Below are 23,473 nucleotides of genomic sequence, written 5' to 3' on the forward strand. Positions count from 1 at the left end.
TTGAATTGGTTAGAAGAAAAAACAAGAGACGTAGTATGAACACTACAGCTACATATAGATTGTGAGTTCCTGTCAAAGCTGCCCAATTGTTTTATTTGACACTAATCTGTTTGAAATAGAAATAGAACTTAATTCTTAAGTATTTCATGTGATTTGTTTCAAAGACAACAACTGAATCAGAGGGCTAGACAGTTGTTTTCTGGCCCAGGACATCACTATAGCAATCAAAGTAATTTAAGTATCATATCCCAGATGAAGTACCTATTGAAAGGGATTCAAATCTCTCTGTGTGTGTGTGTGTGTGTGTGTGTTTGTGCGCGTGTGTGCATGCATGTGTTCCAGCATAACTCTGTAACGCCTCAAGCAATTTCAATCAAACTTGGTACACAGATGACTTACTCTATGGAAAAAAATACTGTGGGGTTAATACAGCCTTAACACCCCTCGGGGTGTGTATTCCGTTAAGATACAGACTGTTGTGTCTTAAAATGGTTTTTACTATACTGCCATAAAATGGCTTCTACTATACAGTGCAGTGGAGTTGCCATGGTAACAGTTTCACGGTACTCCACAAGGGGGTTCCTTCTGGTAAGGGGGAAAATCCAACATTAGAAATTACGTTTGGTCTGGGCATTTCCCCCTATAAATAAATACCCAAACAACGGCGGGTTATTGGCTCATTATAAATAAAAACAATGGGAGCTATGAGGCCACCATATTATCAACTTTGACTCAACATAAAATATTTGAGATTTGACTATAGTTACATGGATTCTTCAACATAATAGAGGGTTTATTTAAGTAAAGAGTTTATTAGTGCCTTCTTTAAGAGCAGGTGGAAATACATCTTGTGACCCAAAGATCAGTGCTCACCTCCCTTAACCAAAGGGCCAAACCAACTTGATTAGTGTATCAGCTAGGAGAAAAGCTTAAGGACTGAGTAAGCAAGTATTGGCTCTTATCTCTCCATATATCCTGCTCATATCCCCAAGATCTTACAAGATGAAAATAATCCATATGAACCATTACCAAGCTTACCTCCTATGACCTGTCCAAACACTGGAGTCCAAGTCAAGGCAACTCCGATCGACTTTGTCTGCAAAGAACAATGAAAACTGCTCACAGCGAGCCTCCGACTGTTCAGGCTCCCCGACCTAACATCTAGACGGAGGAGATGCCATACAGTACGGAGAAGCATTGCTGTTTTGTTCTGTGCAGATGCAATGGAGACAGAGAAGTAATCCCTCTTTACTGCATCTACTACCACAGAGTAAGATTTTAGATGGGTTTTAAATATGCATCATTCTGTGTTTGGTCTGACTCATCACAAGAATTCCTCATTTCTACTTTAATCTTCTATGTATTTGCTTCATTGCTCTCAACTATCTAATAAACCAAAGCGACAATTTAGCTCTGTTAGAGGGAACAAGACTTAGAATGGATAATGTCAGCCACATAGGCAGTCTCCATGTTCTTCGATTAGCCAGGATTTCAACATTATCATGAAGAAATGAAGTGAGAAATTCCTTGCGTACATTCTAGAAGTCATTGGATCCATCATAGCATTTTAACTTCTCTATCCCTACAGAGATTTTATAGCTGTTGCAAATCTAACAATATTCCTATATTGTCCTGGCCACAAGTTCAGAAACAAACAATCTGATTTCACATATTGTTGGGTGCAGAGGTTGGTCAGTGACCTTGAACTTCTATAGACTTTAAAATCTGTGTAAGAATCACAGTTCCAAGGTCATTTATTGTTTGCAAGGGAGTTTTGGTTTGTTTAAATTGCAAACTTCTAGTTCAAGTTTTAAAATAACACTAGGTAATAATTAAGACTAATTTAACCAATCAATCAGTAGTTGAGGTTGGCTTAACTGATTTAACAACTAATTCAAAGAAATTCTACATAAATGTGCAATTCAAAATCTGGAAACTAATCAAGCAATAGTCATAATAGAAAATTTTATTTATCTTGCTAACAATCCTATCCATTAATGAAATAAGATTTTGCTGAACTCCTTTTACATTTTTTTGTATTTATATCATTAAAGGGTCATATTATGGCAGAATGAGCCTGTTCCATAGGCAATATGATGGCTTCTTTTAAAATACATATGCTCAATTTTAACAATAAGCTCAATATTCAGAGGATCATCTAGAATTATGTAGTTGTTGGCTTGTGAAGAGTACCTAACACGGCTATATCCGTAGCATTATTTCTGTAACATTTATCTCTCTTTTGGCATATATTTAATCAGATTATCAGTCAAGATAAAACAGTTTTAATGCATAATTGGAATGTCAAAAATTACAAAGGAATCACGTCCAACTGCATCCTATATGAAATTATTTTCCCAGTTTAGACTAAGACAGAAACACTGAGTACTTTAACAGAAGCAATTTAGTTTTACCACGTTTTTTTTTTAAAGGTTCATTTTCTATAACTATTCAAATGCTAAGAATCAGTTTTGTGAGGTGCTAAAGGTATCAGGCTAGAAACTGGGAGACTGGGAGTTCTAGTCCCATCTTGGGCACGTAGCCAGCTGGGTAATCTTGGGTCAGTCACTTTCTTTCAGTCCTAGGAAGGAGGCAATTGCAAAACACTTCTGAAAAACAAAGTTCCAATTGCCTGAAGTAAAACACCATAGGTAAAGATTCCCCTTGTACATATGTGCTAGTCATTTCCGATTCTAGGGAATGGTGCTCATCTCCATTTCAAAGCCGAAGAGCCAGCACTGTCCGAAGATGTCTCCGTGGTCATGTAGCCAGCATGACTAAACGCCAAAGGCACACAGAACACTGTTACCTTCCCATCAAAGGTGGTTCCTATTTTTCTACTTACATTTTTACATGCTTTCGAACTGCTCAGTTGGCAGAAGCTGGGAAAAGTAATAGGAGCTCACTCCATTACGCAGCGCTAGGGATTCGAACCACTGAACTGCCGACCTTTCTGATCAGCAAGCTCAGCGTCTTAGCCACTGAATCATCACGTCCCACCCATAGAACACTCCGAAAATCTCTTTTAAGAAACCTGTTCTGTAAATGTTTCTTTGAACATTCCACTACTAGAAAAGATGTGACAAAGAATGTTCCCATTTATGCATATAGGGATACTTTGTAAAAGCTGGATCTAAATTGTTAAGAGAACATTTCTATATACTGATTGGGGATGCCCATAAAGATTTATGGGATGCAGCACTCTGGATGCATTTCAAAATAATCCCAGAAACGTCTGCTTTAAGTAGCTGCAGCCAGGTCCTATATTTGTGTTTTTGAATCTTAAGCACTCTAGAGCCCTAATTATTTAAAATTAGAATGTATTTCAAGATCTTTTAGCCGAGATCTAAATGTATTAGGGCTTTACTAGGTACCTTTTTCTTGTGATGTCCTGCTGTTACAATGACCTTTTTGGAAGCTATTATTACTATGTTTCAGAAGAGTTATTCGATCAAAATATTAAGCTATTCAACATGCTACCAGGTCTTAGAAAAGGATTGTTTCTTCAGCAAACTGATATTGAACACCCTTGCTTTTTTAAACAGAGGTCCAGCTGCACAATATACTCGCTCATAATAACATTATATACAGTAGCTAAAACCGGGATGGGAATCAGGAAAAGAATCTCAGGGAATGTAAGACTTGACAACATTATTTATGTGAGCTATTCCTGCTGTTATACATTTAACCAAGTCTTTTACTAAACAAATCATCTGATTATGAATCTGGAACTAAAAGACAGCATTTTCCATTTCGGAATCTATAACTCAAAACAGGCAATATGATGACCAAAGTTACTTTCACTCTATCTTTATTTCTAGGAATGCCTCTCTGTACCATCTTTGACCTTCAGTCATTCTTATAAAAATAAAAATAATGGATGTTAATAGTCCTGACTTTGGAAGGGAAAGAAGGAAAAATCCACCTGTGGGGTGGGTTGACAGGGAACAAAATTATCAGTTTGCTTTTGTCTGTGACTTGTCATAATTATCATGATAACTGTTAAATAGATACATTTTTTTAATATGATTTCAAATTTTTAAGATTGCAATTGGCTCAAAACATTACGGACTTCTGATATAATTAAACATCTGAATGTAAGCCTAGTCATATTTAGAATTTTTACACATGATTACCACTAAACCTACATTGTAACACAGTTACAATAGCACAGTGCTATTTACAGGTATAAATGTTAACTCAAAACATACTTGTTTACAATCATACCTAATACATACACCCTGGTAATTTTTTGCTTTCAGCAATCTACTTTAGAATACTACCAAGAAAACCAAAATGTTGTATTTCAATAATCTCATGTTAAACCCAAAAGCAATGTTATTCTTTAAAAATTTTTCATATTGATGATCTATTTATTATAAGGAATAGATGCAAGGCCTTTCCACTGATTTCATATAAATTTGTGTTAAAATATCTGCCAGTTGTCCACTTCCAGTCCACTACTAAACATTTACAAAACCAAACCATCTGATAATTTTGTTTCTTCAGCTTGATTTTTTCTTAAGCAATTTTCCCCATTAATTATGTGGTGAACAATACAATTGGACAATACTTTTTAGTCTTCAACATGTTGCAGTTAATATCATCTTGCTTATACATCTTTTTCATTCTTCCTTGCCAACACTACCCATATTTAACTGAAAAATTGACTTCTTTGACCTTATCCACAGGGTGGTTATTTTGATGTCTCTTAAGGATGAGCCTTTGCTAACCTACATAAAACAAACTTTTGTACTGTATACAAGGTTAATACGTATTAGTTTCATTTCCATTACCTATCAAGGGAATACAAAAATTTGGAAGCAGTAGCTCTTCCAGCACATTGAAAATTACTAAATTCATAGCCGTTATCATTTCCAAACAAAGCTCAGACAAAATGTAATCAATGAACATAAAACTTACATAATCATGAAAGGCTTTAGCTTCACTTGAGTGTTCACATGTTTCACGTCTTTCTGGAGCTGCACAATAGAGATCCCAAAACACACTAAAAATAAAAAAGAATGCACAATTTGTAACTTATTTTTTTAGGTACATCCCATCTATACACATACATTATAGTAATTACTACTTTATTACGCTCTGCTTCACTTGCTTGCTATCGGCTGCCATAAAAATGGGGATGGTGGGGGCATGGTATTGGGAAAGGGAGTTTTGTTCTCACCCATCCTCTGTGCTTGCTGATGGCTGATGTTTGGGCTTGGTCAAGGCCAACCGTCTCGCAGACCAACCTGATGAGGCCCTTTGAAGATGCACCCCACATGACACCTTAGGGAGTTGCAGATTGGACATTGGGCTGGGGTAACTGGAGGGAGGGGGCTGGGCAATCATTTGATATGTACGTGTTTGTGCCTTTCTTGCTCAGATCTTGCTTTCCTTTTTGTTGCTTTCAATTCATATCTAGTAAACATACTTTATCTCTATTCAAATGGAGTTGAGGTTTTTCTTTCTTGGATATTGAAGGAGGCATGCCTGATACCCTCTTCGTACTCTGAAAGCAAAATGTATGCAGTATTCCCATTCTGTTGGAACTACACATACTTAAGAATAATTATAGCCTAATAATTAGGATAGCCTAATTGACTGCTAAACAGATAAATATCCTACTATAATTTAATTTGTGTTAAAATGAAAACATTCAAGGATCATGCAACTGATAAGCATCTAATTATCAAATAAAGTCTGTCTTAAAAAAAACTTTAAAAACACCCACCAATATTTAATCTAGAACAGTTTAACATCTGAGATGAGCAATTTGTGTCTATAAACATTAGAAAATTGCTGATTTTTGATATCATTATATCATTAGAACATCTTACAAAATCATAAACAATTTTACATTATGAAGTTCCAGAAGAGATTGTTTTTATATAAAGGACTGAAAGGGAGAAGGCAGCATTGAAGATAGAGGACAGCTAAAAGTCTCTTAGATTAATAATATTTATTAATTATAAATACAACTTTGTCTATTTATAAATGAGTATCTATCCTGGTATTTATAGCTTTAGTTTTCTTTTGCATTAATTGGTAAAATACCCTGTTATTTTTGACTTGAGCTTTGCTTATGCTTCTGGAAATTTCAGACATTTTCTCTGCAGATTTCTTGACAACAATACAACACTGCTTTCTTCTAAGATTTTTTTTCAACTTTCTAGTCTAAACCCTAGAATCCTCTGGTTATCACCTAATTTAAGGACTCCATCAATTTAATAAACAAAATAAGACAACTAACTTAAATCCTTTCCTTATGTAATAAATATTACAAGCTTTTAAAACCAATTAATAGTGTAGAGATTATATATATATATATATATATATATATATATATATATATATATATATATATATATATATATATATATATATATATATATATATATATATATATATATATATATATATATATAAATAAATAAATAAAATCTTTTTTATGAATCTGAAAAAAATGCAACTGCTTGAAAGAGGGTAGTCATTAAAGTTAAAATTATTCTTAAAACAGCCACATCATTTTTATACTGGGATTGAAGCCTGAAAATTAAATAAATTGTTTTAATGAATATCATATAAAGGCTGCACTTATTACATGATAACTGAATAACATCCTCTAAATCATTACTGATACATGACCAGACCTATTCTTTTCTTCCGCAAAGGATTTTCTCATTTGTGTCAGTGGCAGATGCCACACAGAAGGATGTGCATGTATAATCTCCTCCTGCCCTAAAATTAATACTATTGCTCCTGTATACAGAATTATTCTCTGTGCACCTACAGGGGTAATGACAGCAACATTCATTGGCTTCAAAATGATGGGAATAACTGGACAATCAAAGCCCCTGTCCTTTTTTTCAAACAAGAATTATGCACAATGTTTGCATATAAATTAGGTGGCGCTTTAATCACCTGTTCACATTGATCATTTTGAAGCCATTGATTGGCACTCCAGATGCTCCCAAATATAAAAGAGCTCTGAAGTCAGAAACCTACTTTGTTTCTGACAATAACAATTTACATATATATGTACTGGCATTTCTGCAGAATCTTAACAAGCAGTTGTCACATCAAACTAGTTTAGGTGCGTGTTTGTAGTTCTATAGGAACATCTAAAGGGGGAAAAGCATAAGATCCGGAAAATTTGAGTGTCAATCTGTCTGAAAGAAAAATGAGCAAGGTTAAACTGAAATAATTGCATAATTAATTTTATCTTTTTGAGGAAATGAAATGACAGTTCAATATTAAATGCGGTTGACATTAGTCTTCCAATTAGTTAGCAAAATTTCTTATTACCTTTGATAAAAATCAGGTTTTGTACAAGTATAATACTTTAACAACCCATACAATCTTTGTAAATTGAAACACTTACCACCACCAAGAGTGTAAGAATCCTGGGGGTTCGCCCAATGTGATGTTTTTTTCCCATCTTATCTAAAACCAATGCAAATAATGATTATTTCTTTAGGCAAGATAGATTCACATGAAAACAATGATAGCATTTAGCAAAAATGAATTCAAAGATGGCTCTTTTAAAATCACCAGAGATCAATTTTAAAAATCTGTTTCAACTGATATCAGAATGTGTGTTGTCTTCTGCGTTTGTGGGATTAGGTTAGTTTGAGTGTATAGGTGTAGCTCTGAGTGTGCAGAGCAAAATACACACTCGGCTCCATCAACCAATAGCTACCTATTGATTCTTATGCTTTTCCTTATCTACTAGTTATGGCAACTGTTCTAACACTGGCTGAAAGCACAGCTAGCTTAATCTGTGTTTTTTTGTAGAAATTTGAACAGGTTCATTTCATGTTTGCTCTCATGTTATACAGTTTTTATCCCAGATAATCACACTTCTAAAGAAGAAAATATCACATATAGGATAACTTTTGAACTATAAGAAACATTTCACCTATTAGAAATATTGACTACAGAGGGTGAACTTAAATCTATGCAAGATCTGAAAAGGAAGGTATAAAGATGAATTGGTTTTCATATGTGCAAATACAATATAAATGTGACAAGGACCGTAAAGTTTTTATGATAAAATGACTGAGTTAGATAAAATTTTGATAGGTACTGATGAAAAAGTAATTAAAAAACTTTATGGATGTTTACTAGTGGTAAAGTTAGAAGAAGAGCAAGTTAAAGGAACTATGATAGCTTGGGGGGGGGGGAATTTTGGGGCATGGGATTGAATTAGAGAAGTGGCAGAAATTGTGGTCCCAAAATTACAAAATGACAATGTCAACAGCATATAAAGGAAATTTGTATAAGATGTTTTACAGGTGGCATCTATCCCCGACGAGAATAGCAAGAATGTTCAAGAATAAATCAGAAAAGTGTTGGAAATGTCATCCGACACCGGGCTCATATTACAAGATGTGGTGGACTTGCACAGAAGCTAAAAGATATTGGACTAAGATCCACATGTGGTTGGAGAAAATGACACAAAAACATATAGACTTTAAACCAGAGACTTTTTTTATTGGGAATTATACCAGAAATATATAATAGAGACTTGAAATACTTGATTGTAAATGTTTTAACAGCAGCTAGAATTGTATTTGCAAAAAATTGGAAAAATTAGAAAATACCAATGCAGGAGGAAACTATTCAAAAAATTATGGAATGTGCGGAAATGAGTAAATTGACATTTGAAATTAGAGAACAAGAAGATGAACAATTTTACAAGGTTTGGGATTTGTTTTATCAATGGTTAGATAAAAAATCATGGTAATGGAAAAAGTGGGAAAACTTTTTATATTTTAAGAATAATAGAATGATATATGCAATACTATAAGGGTTTAGCACTGTTAAACAGATTAGAACGATATAGTGGAATAATGTTGTATGTATGATTTCAATATATAGAATATTTTGTTTAAAATGTAGAAATAATAATTGGAGTTGAACTATTGAGGCAAAATGATGTTGTATGTATGGATTCAATATTCAGAATATCTTGTTTAAAATTAAGGAATAATAATTACAGTTGAAAAATTGACATTTAATAATAATGTACTTATGTTTACCTAATGAACAATTTGTGATTCAATATATAATTGTAAGTGGTGACCATGTGAAGGACGCACAAAATCTTGTAACTAAATGACACGCTATATGAAATGGAAGAAGGTTGTATGTGTTTTATGTTTTTTGTTCGTTTTTGTTTGTTTAAAAATAAAAATATATATATTTAAAAAAAAACATTTCACCTACTTTATTTTTCTCAAATATATTATTATTTTATAATAGTGACATTCAACATATCACTGTGGAGAGTAAGAAAAGCTGTTGCGTGAGCAGTTTATTTGCATTAGAATGTACATGGCAATTAATACTATCTATTTGCATTATTCATCCTGTATACTTCAAAATGTTACAAATTTATATATTATTAAGCCACACATACTTCACACTTTGGATACAATCATTCATCTCAAAGATGCAATGACTGTGTTAGTAATGACATAGCATTTCTTTCATATGTGTAAGGAAAACAACATTGTGGCTTCTACATATGTATAATTCTTACCCACATCAGTAATGAAATTATACTATAAATAGTGATTCAGTAAGTTTATGCAAGTAAAATTAAGGCTAGTATAGGATGCTCTGGATAACAATTTGCAACAACGGTCTAATATTTTCTTTTTATATGAAATAGACTATTACAACGTTTTTCAACTATTAGTATAGGTGCCACACATAGCAATAGTTTAGGATGGAAAAAAGCACAAGATCTCCAATCTTAGATTAGTAACCTGCAAAAATCTGGGGCTTGGGAGTCAAAATAATGATTTACATTAACTAGCTATTTCTCTTTCTCTTTCTTTCTCTCTGCCTCTGTCTCTGTCACTCTCTCTCTCTCCCCCTCCCTCTCTCTCCTTATTTTTTCTTTTTAGTTTGGGCTTAAAATAAGACTATAACGACAGTGATAAGCAATGTTTCAGTGTTCTGATCCAGCTCCCTGAACATAACAAACCCTCTGTAATTAAATTAATGATTCCTTTATTAGGAACGCCAGCAGCCCCGGCAAAAAGTTTCACCGCAGGCTGTCTGGCAGGGAGATGAATAGTTGTCTGCCACATCTATTCATCTCCACCCCCTGCCTTTTATCCCCAGAACTAGGGTGGGGTTTTGCTAGCAGTGGTGGCTCTTCCGTCCCAAGGCTCAGCCCACAGATATCCACTGCTGTCCTCTGCCTTCTGCGCATCTGCGTGTCAGGCACTGGACCCAGCTGTTCCTCCTCTTCTTCATCAAGTACCTCCAGACCTGTGGGCTGTTGACTCTTCATCTGAAGAGTCGGATGGCGCAGGTTCCGCCTCTGTCTCTCTCTCTCTCTCTCTCTCTGACAGCCTCATTCCCTCTTTCCTCCCAAGTTACCTTGATGCTGACCCTGATTCCCACATCTCATCTGATTTGGCTGCTGGAGGGGCTGGCGGCCACCAGGCCACAACCCTCAGGCCCAGTGCTTCTTACTTGATATGTAACAAGATTAATAATATAGCTACAATTTTTATGGCCTTAAAAATTATCATAACAAATAATTTCATTTCTAAACATTTATATATACTATATGTCAGACTACCATGATTCTCTATAGAATCACTGATAATTTTTAATATAAAAAAGTTGACTATTAATCCAAAAATAAGAAAAGAGTAGAAAACATACCTCTGATAAAAATGTCTGTGCAGACTTCTGTGCTCCTACATGGAGAAGATATTCATATACATATAGTGCTAACCTGGAAACAGAAGAAAACCTATTAAAATTCTAATTATTTAATAATTCCAAAATGAATAGATTGTAATATATATTAAATAGAGGAAAAAGGCAGTAAAGCTATTATTTTACATCCAAAATATTATATACAGACAAAAATCCAAGCACAGCTTAAAAAGCTTTTATACAAAAAGCAGAGTCTGTCAATATTTTATTATCTGGGCAAATGCTCAATTGGACAAATGTTCAGGTACTATTAATCTATATTTATCTACATAAGCTATGCTTACAGTAAACAATATACCGTATCTGTAATTACAGCAGCACAGCACAGATAAATAAATTCTTAACCATGATGCCTTTTCAATTCTTACATTATTATCACTGTTGGTCGCATAGGCAGCCAGATATTTAGACTGGATTTTTACCCATCTATCAAATCAGTCCCATAGATCCGGGATAGTATTGATGTTTGATGGTGTTAAAGATACCATAGGATGTTTTCATTTTTTGCATTTTGCAATGAGTAAATGACTTTTTTTCCAGTTCCTGTTGGAAAACTAGTAGCTCTAGTTGCTTAGCCAACAGCAATATCTGTTTTATCAGGCATGTTATGAACAAGACGCTTGCCTGTTTGGATATTAAAGGCCCATAATGTATCAGCCTGCTCATTTTTTAATCCTCAATTTGAGATCAGATCCCAGCAGTTTTTACTAAATTTGAATGCAACCAGGACAATGATCCTGATAGGGACTTTTTACTGGATACACAAAAGATGCTGAGGCTGTGTAGATGAAGGAAGAAATACAAAAGATAAACGAAGATAAGACTTAGGTAGTGACTTTTAACTGGATTTACAAAAGAGGTCTGTTAAAGCCTTGAAGAAATATTCATGAAAGAAAGACAATATGTGAATGAGTCAAAGATCAAACTTGTTAGAAGTAAAAGAAAGGAATATAAAGTTGGCTTCCTTGATCAAGGTTAAAATAAAATACGTTTTTGTAAAGCTCTGGTAACTCTTTACATACTTTTTTTGCTGAACTGAGACTGAAAAATCAATAGTGTTTGTAATATTTTACTTGTTCTGTTGAAAACTAGAAGTCACTTCTTTACATACTTCTTTGTGTTTTCTTTACATTTCTTCTTTTTCAATTTTTTATTACTTTTTGCATATTTCATTCTTTCTTTTTTGAGTTTAATTTGTATTTGCTTTATTATTGTATTAAATCTTTAATAAAAAAATTAAATTACAATACACATACATACACATGGGTACATACTTGTGTGTGCGTGTGTGTGCACGCACACACACACATATATGTATATTCACTTTTGGATATACTGCAGTTTCCTTATCAATAGAAATTAGGGAAATGTCATATTAATTAATAAACAATTGTCAAACAAAAAATTAGTGTGATACTATACAATGGAAAATTGCCTTTGACTTCTGATGTTACAGCTCTGTTAAATTCTAAGAACAGTCAAAAATTGCAGATTACAACAAACCAAAAATGGAAGCTTTTAATACCTCCACATATATGAAGGACAGTGCATGATTCATTTTCCTTAAATAGCTGTTTTACAAAAAAAAATCAGTAATTGAAGCATCCGCAGTAGTCTGATAAAGGAAAGCTATATTTGTTCACTATGATATAGAAAAGATGTGGAGACTCTAGAAAGAGTGCAGAGAAGAGCAACAAAGATGATTAGGGGACTGGAGACTAAAACATATGAGGAACGGTTGCAGGAACTGGGTATGTCTAGTTTAATGAAAAGGACTAGGGGAGACATGAAAGCAGTGTTCCAATATCTCAGGGGTTGCCACAAAGAAGAGGGAGTCAAACTATTCTCCAAGGCACCTGCGGGTAGAACAAGAAGCAATAGGTGGAAACTAATCAAGGAGAGAAGCAACTTAGAACTGAGGAGAAATTTCCTGACAGTTAGAACAATTAATCAGTGGAACAGGTTGCCTCCAGAAGTTGTGAATGCCCCAATACTGGAAGTCTTTAAGAAGATGTTGGATAGCCATTTGTCTGGAACGGCATAGGGTTTCCTGCCTAGGCAGGGGGTTGGACTAGAAGACCTCCAAGGTCCCTTCCAATTCTGCTATTGTATTGTATTGTATTGTATTCTTGACTTAACATGGAATTGTTAACAATAAAAGTACCCAGCAATGAAGGCAAACTGGAAACTTAGTGGCTATTCAAATTTTTATAAAAATTGACAAAATGTTTAACTACATAGGGTGAAATGAAATGTTATACTGAGTGAGGCATTTAGAATTTAGACAATGTAAGTATATCAACACTATAAACTTATATTGGCTTCAACTTGCAGGATAAATACTACAGGTAAACTGATCAATGTTATAAACAGAGAATATGCATCAGCATTGCATAAATGGAATTTATAAAAGATAATATGCTTCAGCTGTCTATATCTTTGAAGAATAGAAGAAATCTTCAGATTTAGAAGTTGGATGCTATTCTATATATCCAATCTTTCCTGCCAATTCATATCAATGTATAAAAGATAATTGGCAACTCCTGTCTAGCACAACAACAGTACTCTGAACTAAAGGGTATGTTGTAGATACGGTATGTTCACATGTCTCATACATTATAGCTTAAAGAGAAACTAAAAGCCACCACATCTAGTATTGGGACATGGGATATTTGGCCATTAGCAACTGCCAAGAGATAGGTACTATTGGTAAGGTCTATCTTTTTTGGAATGCAACTTGTCAAAACATAAAACAAGATTTGTTATGTTACACACAATAAATGAAGTTTTATATAGAGAATAAAGAGAAGTAGTAACCAAATAAGAGATATCCACATCTTCCCCCCACCCCAAATGAATAACAACAAACTATTCTCTACAAAGCTACTATATTTTTCTCATTATTTACAGAAATTAGAATAATCTGGGTGACAGTTGTATAACTAAAGGAATTGCATGAATCTTTTATAAAGATCCAAAATAATCTGTTGCATTGTAGGAAGTTAGCACACACACCTCTTCTAGAAGAATGAAATATTCTAGGAAATGTTAACAAGGCAGGATATTATATTTTCCTGGATGAGAAATGGAGAAACATGTTTTTAGGCAGGAAGCAGACTCACTCTTAACAGCTCCCACCGTCCTGAATAGCCCACAGCAGATGTCAGCACTTAAGAGATAAAGAGATAGCTAGGTCTATTCATAAGCAAATGCCTCACCCACAATCCAACAAAGGTAGGATTAGCCTTCTACCCATCTAGTAACAGAACTCACTACATGGCACCTGGGGAGATAACATCACCCAGCAAGATTCAACTTGGGACTCAAGTCACTACAAAGTTACCCCCTGCATGGCCCCATGGGAGTCTGACAACCAATCAGAATATTTATTACACAGGAACAGGAAGCTCTAAGGTGGGGCCCAAGAGAGGGTATAAATCTCTCTCACACACACACACACCCATGTGCTATTTTCTTTGCCCAGGACCAAAAAACCCATATGTTCCTGTCCACTATTAAACTATCTTTGGAAGCAGTCTCTGTGCTTCCAGTGTTTTTCTTCCCACTTGGAACTGAACCCAGATGGACATTTCTTCCAACAGCCTTTTTAAAAAAATCAGACAATAATTAAAGCATTTAAGCAAATATAACTTATTGCTGTACTACATGAGGGATTACTTCTATCTTTAAAGATTTGGAAATCTTTAAAGACAATGGAAATCAGGAAAAATGTATACACAGAAGTGTTTTCCAAAGAGAACCATGATGTCTGATAAAAAGCTGTTATCAGCACTAAATCAATAGAAAAAACCTTGAACCATAATTTCAGCCTATGTTTAAAATTTAGAATTTTTTAAAAATAGCAAAATAAGCTATATTCATATTCATTTAGTTTATATTACAATATAAACTGAAACAAAACAATTTATTAAAGAAATCAGTTATCAGCTAATAAATGGCTGGGCATTATTGTTTAAGGACATTTATATTTATGACAACATTTATATCTAAGACTATAATTTTCAAGAGTGAGTTCTGCACACACAAGTTTATGTTGCACCATATTCCCTAGCAATAGAAGCAACAGAGCAGAAACCCTTAGCAAAATTGGACTTTCTTTGAAAATAAAGCTTAATGGGATTTTATGCTGTTTGGTGATATTTATAATGATTTACAATAAAAAAGACACTTTCAAATATTTACCATAAAATTTACAATATTTTATTGTAAATATAATTTACAGTTAATTCTTTTTCTTCTGGATAAGTGAAGATATTCCATAAACAGAGCTGAAATAATTCTGCTACAAATTTACCAATAACCCTTCATCTTGAAAGGCAAGGATCAATCACACTGGCCAAAGTAGTTTCAGAAGTATCCAACAATTTTTGAGCATTTACCAGTCCAAGTATCTCTTAACAGATGTCTCCCATGTAATGGTTAAGCAGATTTAAGCAGGCATTCTGCCCCTTTAAAACTATTGCCACAACTTCTTGTTAGGAATAGTAGTATTGTAACAATATGAGCATTTTTCTTTGCATGGACTAATTATAATTTGTGGAAATGGCTTTGCTATACACACAATTCTTATTTGTATCCATCTCCTCTCCTCAGCTTTCCAGGATTAAAAAAAAGTGTCTTGTACTGAAGAGTAAAAGCAGTGTTTAAGTTTAAAGCCCAGGAATAAGAACTTTTGTTTTCCATTAAAGCAGATTCTTATGTTGAGGTTCTTTCTGGATTGCAACTGCATATTTTGCTAAGGTCTACTGATTCAGTTGGACATGTTCTCTAATTTGATATTATTAATTAGGAATTACAAAAAAATTAATTTGTATTCAAATACATAGAGAAAAATAATTAGATATGGGTTGAAATTCTCACTCACCCATGAACGTCACTGGGTAATGCAGTGCAAATCATTATTTATTTGCATTCCACAACCTGTAATTTTTTACTACAATTTATCAAACCAATCCATTAGGATTGTATAGATTAAGCTTGGTGCTATGTATAGGCATTTGCTTGGTAGCATGGACTTCTTAAGTTTCTTTCTTTCTGCCCAACTCGAGGTGTTATACTTTCTGAATCAACTATGCTAATTTACGACTTATTTCAAGTGGGAAAGCCAACGAAAGCTTTAACAAAATGTAGGTCATTTTAAGGTTTGAAATAAGGTTATTACTGTATTCTGATGTATACTCAGCTAATTAGCAGCATAAAATTATTTTCTAACCTAACATAGATAAATAAATATAATTTTTAAAATGCTGCTGAAAAATTAACTTAGTGTATGTGTGTATGTATGTATGTATGTATGTATGTATGTATGTATGTATGTATGTATATATATATATATATATATATATATATATATATATATATATATATATATATATATATATATATATATATATATATATATATATATATATATATATATTTGTTTTCGTAGATTTTCACGGGTGTAGGTATGCTGGTTTTGTTGTATTCGGGTCTTTTCCCGTGTAAGGTTGAGATTGTCTTTGCAACGTTTCGGCAGGATCTCACCTGCCATCTTCAAGCTGTGGGCTTTTTCTCCCTTTATTTATTTATCAGTACAAATACAACACATATGTATGTATGTATGTATGTATGTATGTATGTCTTTTCCTGTGTAAGATTGAGATTGTCTTGGCAACATTTTGGCGAGGTCTCACTCACCATCTTCAGACTGGTGTTTTCAGCTTCGTGTTTGTGTGAAGCCGAAAACACCAGCCTGAAGTTGGTGAGTGAGACCTCACCGAAATGTTGCCAAGACAATCTCAATCTTACATGGGAAAAGACCCAAATACAACAAGACCAGCATACCTACACCCTTGAAAATCTATGATACACACACACACACACACACACACACACACACACAGTGTATATTCTTTAATTCCATAAATAAACACTTCAACATTATACAACAATGCACGTACATGGTTGAGTTCATACCCAAGCTGTTATACAACTGCTCAAAAAATGATATTTGCAGGAATATAATAGTTTATGCACTGCAGTTTAATTCTAAATAAAAGCCAAATATTTCTAAAAGATGCTGCACTTCCCTTTCTTAAATAGTAATTTTATTAAAGATTATAATTACAACAATAAAAACTAATGCACGTTTTTAAACTATAAAGATATACAAAGTATAAAGCAGAAAAAAGAAAAAAAATAGGAGAATGGAAAAGAAAGAATAGAATAGAATAAAGAAAAGAAATATATATGACTTCCTGTGTTCATCACGTATAAACAATTTTACTAACCTATCACCTCCTCTCAAAATAGCCACTTCACTTTTCCAATTGGATAAAATAATAAGAAAAAAGCAGCTTGAGGATCCTTTCCCCTCCCCCACTCTTCTGCTGAAGCTGCAGGTCCTGAAAGCTACAAAGAACTGTAGAAAGGATTTCCTTGATCTGCCTGGAATTCAGGCTTTCTGCTGAACTTTGGGAGAATTGAAATAATTAAGGTAAACTGGCAAGAAAAGTATAGGCCAGGGGTGTCCAAACTTGGGAACTTTAAGACTTGTGGACTTCAACTCCCAGAATTCCCCAGCCAGCATGGCTGGCTGGGGAATTCTGGGAGTTGAAGTCCACAAGTCTTAAAGTTCCCAAGTTTGGACACCCCTGGTATAGGCAGAAGCATCAGAATGTTTTATTCTTTGTTAGTGCTGCTTTGTTCAATTGGAGAGTTGTATGTAGAATCCTGTTTCCTGACCCTTTAGCTACACAAGGTTTTTTTTTTGGGGGGGGGGAGTGCATCTCCTGAAAGGACATCTTAAAAGTAAACTACCCAGATAGAACACTTGTCTGAGAAATGCAACACCCCAATATTTCAGAAGTCAAGTAGAATGAATGGCAAGACCCCACAAAAAGTTCTGGCTGGCTGATGTTAAAAATTTCCCACTGATATAAACAAAATTAACAGTAGTTATAAAAATGGTATGCAGTGGTAATAATTATATTAAATAAACACTTTAAAACATGGGAGAAGTGATAGAGGTTTAAAATAGACAAAAATAGAAGGTCATGCAATGATTCTGCTATAAATATTGTAAAACAATAGACCTATTATTCAGGAAAAGTTGTGATTATGGCTACTTAAAGAACTTCCTCTTAATATCCCAAAGTCAACATGAGGAAAAATATGATAGTAATATAGATATTAGAAAAAGACAAGTTTCATTTTCATACTATCATTATCCATTTTGAGTCATAAGTTGAAGAATTTCACTAGAGGATCATATCTCTGAGAAAATAAATAAAAAAGGAGTAATGATCACCTTCACAGAAATATATTTCCTTATCTAAAGGAGAAATTAAGAATAACCAAGGCATTCAATAATTTTAAAATTCTAATATAATTTATTATAAGTGGAAAGCAACTGTGTGGGAAATTAGAAAAACAATTCAAGTAAAAAAAAAACTGGCCAACTACATGACGGCAGTGAAAAACCCAACACACAAGCACACTCAAAAAATAACAAGCTCCACAATTAATAGAAGGATTGAAAGATTTATTTTTGTCTCCATACTAAAATAGACTCAAATAAGGCAAGATCTTGGCTCCTCAGTCATTCTCAGGTAGGCGCCCTATTTATTATTAATTATGATTTATTTAGAAGCTATCTGCCTAAAGGACAATTAAGGCTTTTCCATAGGACGTCATAAAGAAGAAAACTGAATAAGCCACCATCCCAGCAAACCCTAGCATCTGTATTCCTAAGACTTTTTCTGTTTCTGTTCAGCTTCCACAATTCCCTTCCTCTACAGCAGGTGTCAAACTTGCAGCCCACGGGCCAGATGCATCACATGCTGCCCCCCCCACGCTTTAGTGAAGGGGGAAAAAGTCCCTATATGTCACATGACGCCGCCATGATGACACTAGTTTGACACCCTTGCTCTAGAGTTAAAATTTACATCTCCAAGCATGAAGGATTTTACAGTATAAAAAAAGATGATGAGAGGGACAGAGAATACAGTAGTAACAATGTTTGAGTACAGAATACCTTTTGACTGCTGTAATTAATTACTTAATCAATAGCTAGACTTCAGGAAAGTTTTCCAAAAAGCCCTATGATTCTAAGAGCAGAATATAAAATTTAAACTTTTTAAATTAAAAAGACTATATAAACAAATACATAAACTGGAAAACTTAAGGAAAAACTAACTTCAAAAAGTGTTATGGTATTGTGGTATTATCTAATTGTGCCTGTAAGTCAAGGACTACCTATATTACGGTAATACTGTATTAATAAAATATGTGAGTTTGAAAAGTTGCTCCAGATTTTTGGCTACTGCAGGCTAAAATAGGTCTCTCCGTGCAGAACTTTCAGACTGTATATACTTGGAAACAAAATATTTTATTATTTGTAGCAGGTTATAATAATTTCAGATATTACACACCTCAATTACATGAGTATTTGTGATATTACTGCTTTTTTGAATAAATCTAATTATTTCCTTGAGTTTAGAGGTTACTCTAGTACTCTAGTAAGTACAACTTACTTGAGTCATTAAGAGACAGTTCGCATACAAATTTAATAATGTTTTATGGTTGATGGCTGGCTAATGAAATGTCTACAAGGAAAAAAACCAACCTTAGTGAGGACAGGACTTCTTTATTACCATTTATTCTTTTAAACTTTCTTTAGAATAAGTTGGTGTAGTTTACAATTCTAAATAAGTAAATTCCCATCATATGCTATATTAATTTTAGGTTGTGAAGATAGTTTGATATACAATGGCCTGTTTTGAGATTACTATACGAAAGAAACTGTTCTTAGGAATCAATCTGTCAAAAAAATATAGTAATCTCAAAAGTGGCAATGAAAAAAACTTTCATACATGCTTGATTCTCTCCTTTCTAGTTTTACTAAACACATAAATAACCCCTCTCAACTGTACTTAATTTGCTTTTATGTTTCTTTTGATTTATTCAACTCTCACTTCTATATAACAAAGTGGGTGATGCATGCTGTTATACATAGCATTCTTTTGACATTCCTTGCAACAGACCACATGCTACCCACTATCTTTCTATTTAGCTGACAAATGTGCAATTCAGATTTGATGTGACAGTTTGAAGCTGCAGCATTCATTACTGAACAGGTAAGTCATGCCATGAAAGATATTAATAATAATGTAATAATTTTTAGACTTCAAGATTTTGAACCAAGTAATCTGATTTTCCAAGTTGAAATAAATATTTAGAGGTTTTTCCATTTATTACCGGTAATGTGTGAGTACTTCAGAAAAGTTCAAATACATATTATAAACTACTGATCATTACTACATATCATCCATCAGCTATTAAATATATTTCATAGTATTGACTATCAAATTAAATTAAAATGTAGTATTTTAATCTTTTGTTAAACTTACAAGTGATTCCTCGGTACAATATGTTTTTTTTTCCCAAACAAGAGATTGACAATTTGAGGTAGCTTTATTGGTATGTTATAAATTAGCTGTTACTAGAACTATCAACAGCACTTGGAATAGAAAAGTGAGGGAAGTGCTTATTTTGCTTTACATATAAAACAATCTAGGTAGAGTTTTGCAGACAAAGAAGATCTGCACTTCTTTGAAAACAATACAAACACATACAGGAGATAAAAATGCCAATTTACTGAGGAGAAGAATGACAAGTAAGTCAGAATTCTACAGAAAATGCTTGATGAGTTAGAAAAGATTGCTAAGAGTAACAAAAATATTTAAATATGTTTAATTAAAAAGAAAAGAATCATTATATCAGCATTTTAATTAATGTGCCAAACAGCTAACTGTAACAAAAAAGGTAAAGTTTTTAAATTTATTCAGTTTACAACAATAACAAATAAAAACATGGCCAGTGAAAATGTGAATGAATTTAAATCTCCAAGGTCAGGTGGGTTACACTATTCAAAAGAATTGACTGGTGATCTGGTTGGAACCATGATATATCCTGGAGGCCAGGTAAGATCAGGTAAGCGGAGGAATGCAAATATTGTTCCCTTCTTCAAAAAGAAGAGTAAGATCCAGGGAGCTACAGATTTAACCAGTGCAATATCTATACTTACAAAGAGTATAGAGCAGATCATAATGAGATTGTCTCATTAGCATTTTAGAAGTAATATAGTATTTACTAGAAAACAACAAAGAAAAATTCTTGACAGACTCTCTCCTCTCCTCTCCTCTCTCTCCCTCTCTAATAGTTCAGTTTCTCTTGTATTTTCTTGTTCTCTTTTACCTGTCATCTAACAACCCAGTTGGTTTGCTATGCTAAATATACTGAATATTTTTTGCTATCTGACCTGAAGGTTTTTGACAGTAAGGGGGGGGGGGCAACACTGGGTTGATACCAAGACCATCCTCCCTCTTTCCTCTTCTTCTTGGTTGTTTCCCTAGTGTCACGAAGTCAGCATGTACAAAGCGCTACAGGAAGAGGAAACAGCAGTTGGAGCCTAGGTTCACCTGAGGGAAGGCAAGCAAGCAGACCAATGAAAAGAAGCCGCACAAATAAGACAAGTCCATAGAGAGAAAAAGGAAAATAGGAAATAGAGTTGAACAATAGTTTTACTCAGCCCTGGAGGATTGGCGAGCAATATTAAACCAAAATAAAAAGGGAGAAAAACAGCTAAAGCCATATTATGGCAGTGTCCACTTCATCAGAAAAAAAGAATGTTCTAGAAGTTTGACTGCAGAGGCCAACCATTGGTAAGTGAAGAACTGGACAGGAACGAGTCCCGAGAAAGTCTTAGCCACCAAGATAAACCCTAATAGCAACCACAGGCCTCCAGAAGCAAGGACAACAGCCTTTAGCTTACACATAGTACCTAGTATACTGAGGCCATGCAGATGCTGTGGGAAAGACCAAATTGGTAGTGGGGTGAGAGAACTGGAGGATTTCAAAAAGGTATACTTGAGCCTTTTGGTCAAGGGAATAAAAGTACCGTATTTTTCAGAGTATAAGATGCACCCAGGTTTTGAAGAGGCAATTTTTTTAAAAAAGTAGGTAGGTAGATAGAGGGATTGAGAGGGAGAGAAAGAGAGAGAAATACAGTAGGTAGGTATGGAGAGAGAGAGAGAGTAGTTAGGTAGGTAGGTAAGTAGATAAAGGGAGAGAGAGAGAGAAATAGAGAGAGAAATACAGTAGGTAGGTAGGGAGGGAGAGAGAGAGTTTAGATAGGTAGCGGGAGAGAGAGAAATACAGTAGATAGGTAGGGAGAGAGAGAGAGAGAGAGTAGGTAGGTTGGTAGGTAGAGGGATAGAGAGAGAGAGAAATAGAGAGAAATACAGTAGATAGGTAAGGGGAGAGAGAGAGAGAGTAGGTAGGTATATAGGTAGATAGAGGGGGGGGAAGAGAGAGAAATACAGTACATAGGTAAGGAGAAAAAAACTAGGTAGGTAGGTAGGTAGATGTTTCCAGGTGTATTTATCCATGTGCTGGAGAAGGAAATCGCTGACAACCTGTAGCACCTAAAACTTTGTTTCTGTTGGCACAGCACTTGACCAATGTAATTCTCATCAACCACACTAACTAAACAGCTTTCCGAAAAGGGGGGGGGGAGTTTTTGCACTCTGCAAACCTCCCCAAAACGGCCTGTTTTTCGCAAAAACAGGCTCGTTTTTTAAAAAGGCATGAATAGTCGGGGGGGGGCTTGCAGAGTGCTCCTGGGGGGGTCAAAAACGAGCAAAAAACAGCCTGTTTTTCACAAAAATGGGCCGTTTTTGTGTCAAAAAAATTGCGTGCATAGCCTTCTGGATGCTTATAGAGTGCTGCTGGGGGCTGGGGGGGGGGCAAAAAACGGTCCATTTTCACTCATTTCTGCCTTCTCCAGCCCCCAGGAGATCTCTGAAAGCCTCCATAAGACTATGCACGGCCATTTTGGTGAAGGGGCGGGGCTTCAGGAGGCAAAAAATGCTGTATTCGATGTATAAGACGCACCCAGATTTTCAGCCTCCTTTTAGAGGAAAAACATGCATCTTATACTCCCAAAAATAGGGTATGCTTCTAATACTTATTTATTTGTGGAGACATATTGACATTCACATCAATGCAGTGGGGGAGTTTGCTCCACTTGTGATTTCTGTTTTATGGAACCCAGTACCCTCACTGACTACAGGATAATTCCACCTCCAGTATGCTTTTCTCCATCTCTTGTATTGACCATACATAGCAAAATAACCATACTACCATACTGTTATAATATTGGATATTTTTTTCTAATATTGAGAAACCTATTAACTCTCCATCTTGGCTTAGAGGCTCCTTGAATTTACATACAAGTACCTAATGCAGCCTCACCCCTAGAATATGTGGTTATCTTGTTGTCTGGCTGTATGCATTTACTAGATCCATAGGTTTTTGTCAAAAAAAGGGCATGCATAGCCTTTAGGAGGCTTCCAGAGTGCTCCTGGGGCTTGGGGGGGGGGCAAAAACGAGCAGAAAAGGACCTTTTTTCGCTCATTTTTGCCCTCCCAGCCCCTAGGAGCACTCTGGAAGCCTCCTAAAGGCTGCACAGCCATTTTTGCAAAGGGGGCAGGTTTTGGGAGGCCAAAAATGCTGTATTCAGTGTAGAAGACGCACCCAGATTTTCACCCTCTTTTTGAGGGAAAGGGGTGCGTCTTATACTCCAAAAATATAGTAAGTTTCTACATTTTTAATTTGGCGGCTTCCTGAATATAGTAATTCTGGTTTTTAGCAATACCACTTT

The 23,473-nt window shown here is 34.7% G+C and overlaps 1 protein-coding gene across 7 annotated transcripts in view; it reads right to left on the reverse strand.

Moving 5' to 3' along the window:
* The window catches only part of SSBP2 (single stranded DNA binding protein 2), a 157,701-nt gene that overhangs the window by 87,762 nt on the left and 46,466 nt on the right, over window positions 1–23,473 (reverse strand). For 4 of the 7 annotated variants that reach the window (XM_081944543.1, XM_081944539.1, XM_081944544.1 and 1 more), the window contains exons 2-4: window positions 10,690–10,762; window positions 7,385–7,446; window positions 4,924–5,008 (exon numbers count right to left, since the gene is read on the reverse strand). In XM_081944543.1, coding sequence (XP_081800669.1) covers window positions 4,924–5,008; window positions 7,385–7,446; window positions 10,690–10,762 — 220 coding nt within the window. Of the gene's footprint in view, window positions 1–4,923; window positions 5,009–7,384; window positions 7,447–10,689; window positions 10,781–23,473 lie in introns of all 7 variants that reach the window. The other 3 variants (XM_081944542.1, XM_081944538.1, XM_081944540.1) reach the window with 1 other exon arrangement.

Source organism: Natrix helvetica (genome assembly GCF_964273705.1).
Source record: "Natrix helvetica genome assembly, chromosome: 2".
NCBI classification, from domain to species: Eukaryota; Metazoa; Chordata; class Lepidosauria; order Squamata; family Natricidae; genus Natrix; species Natrix helvetica.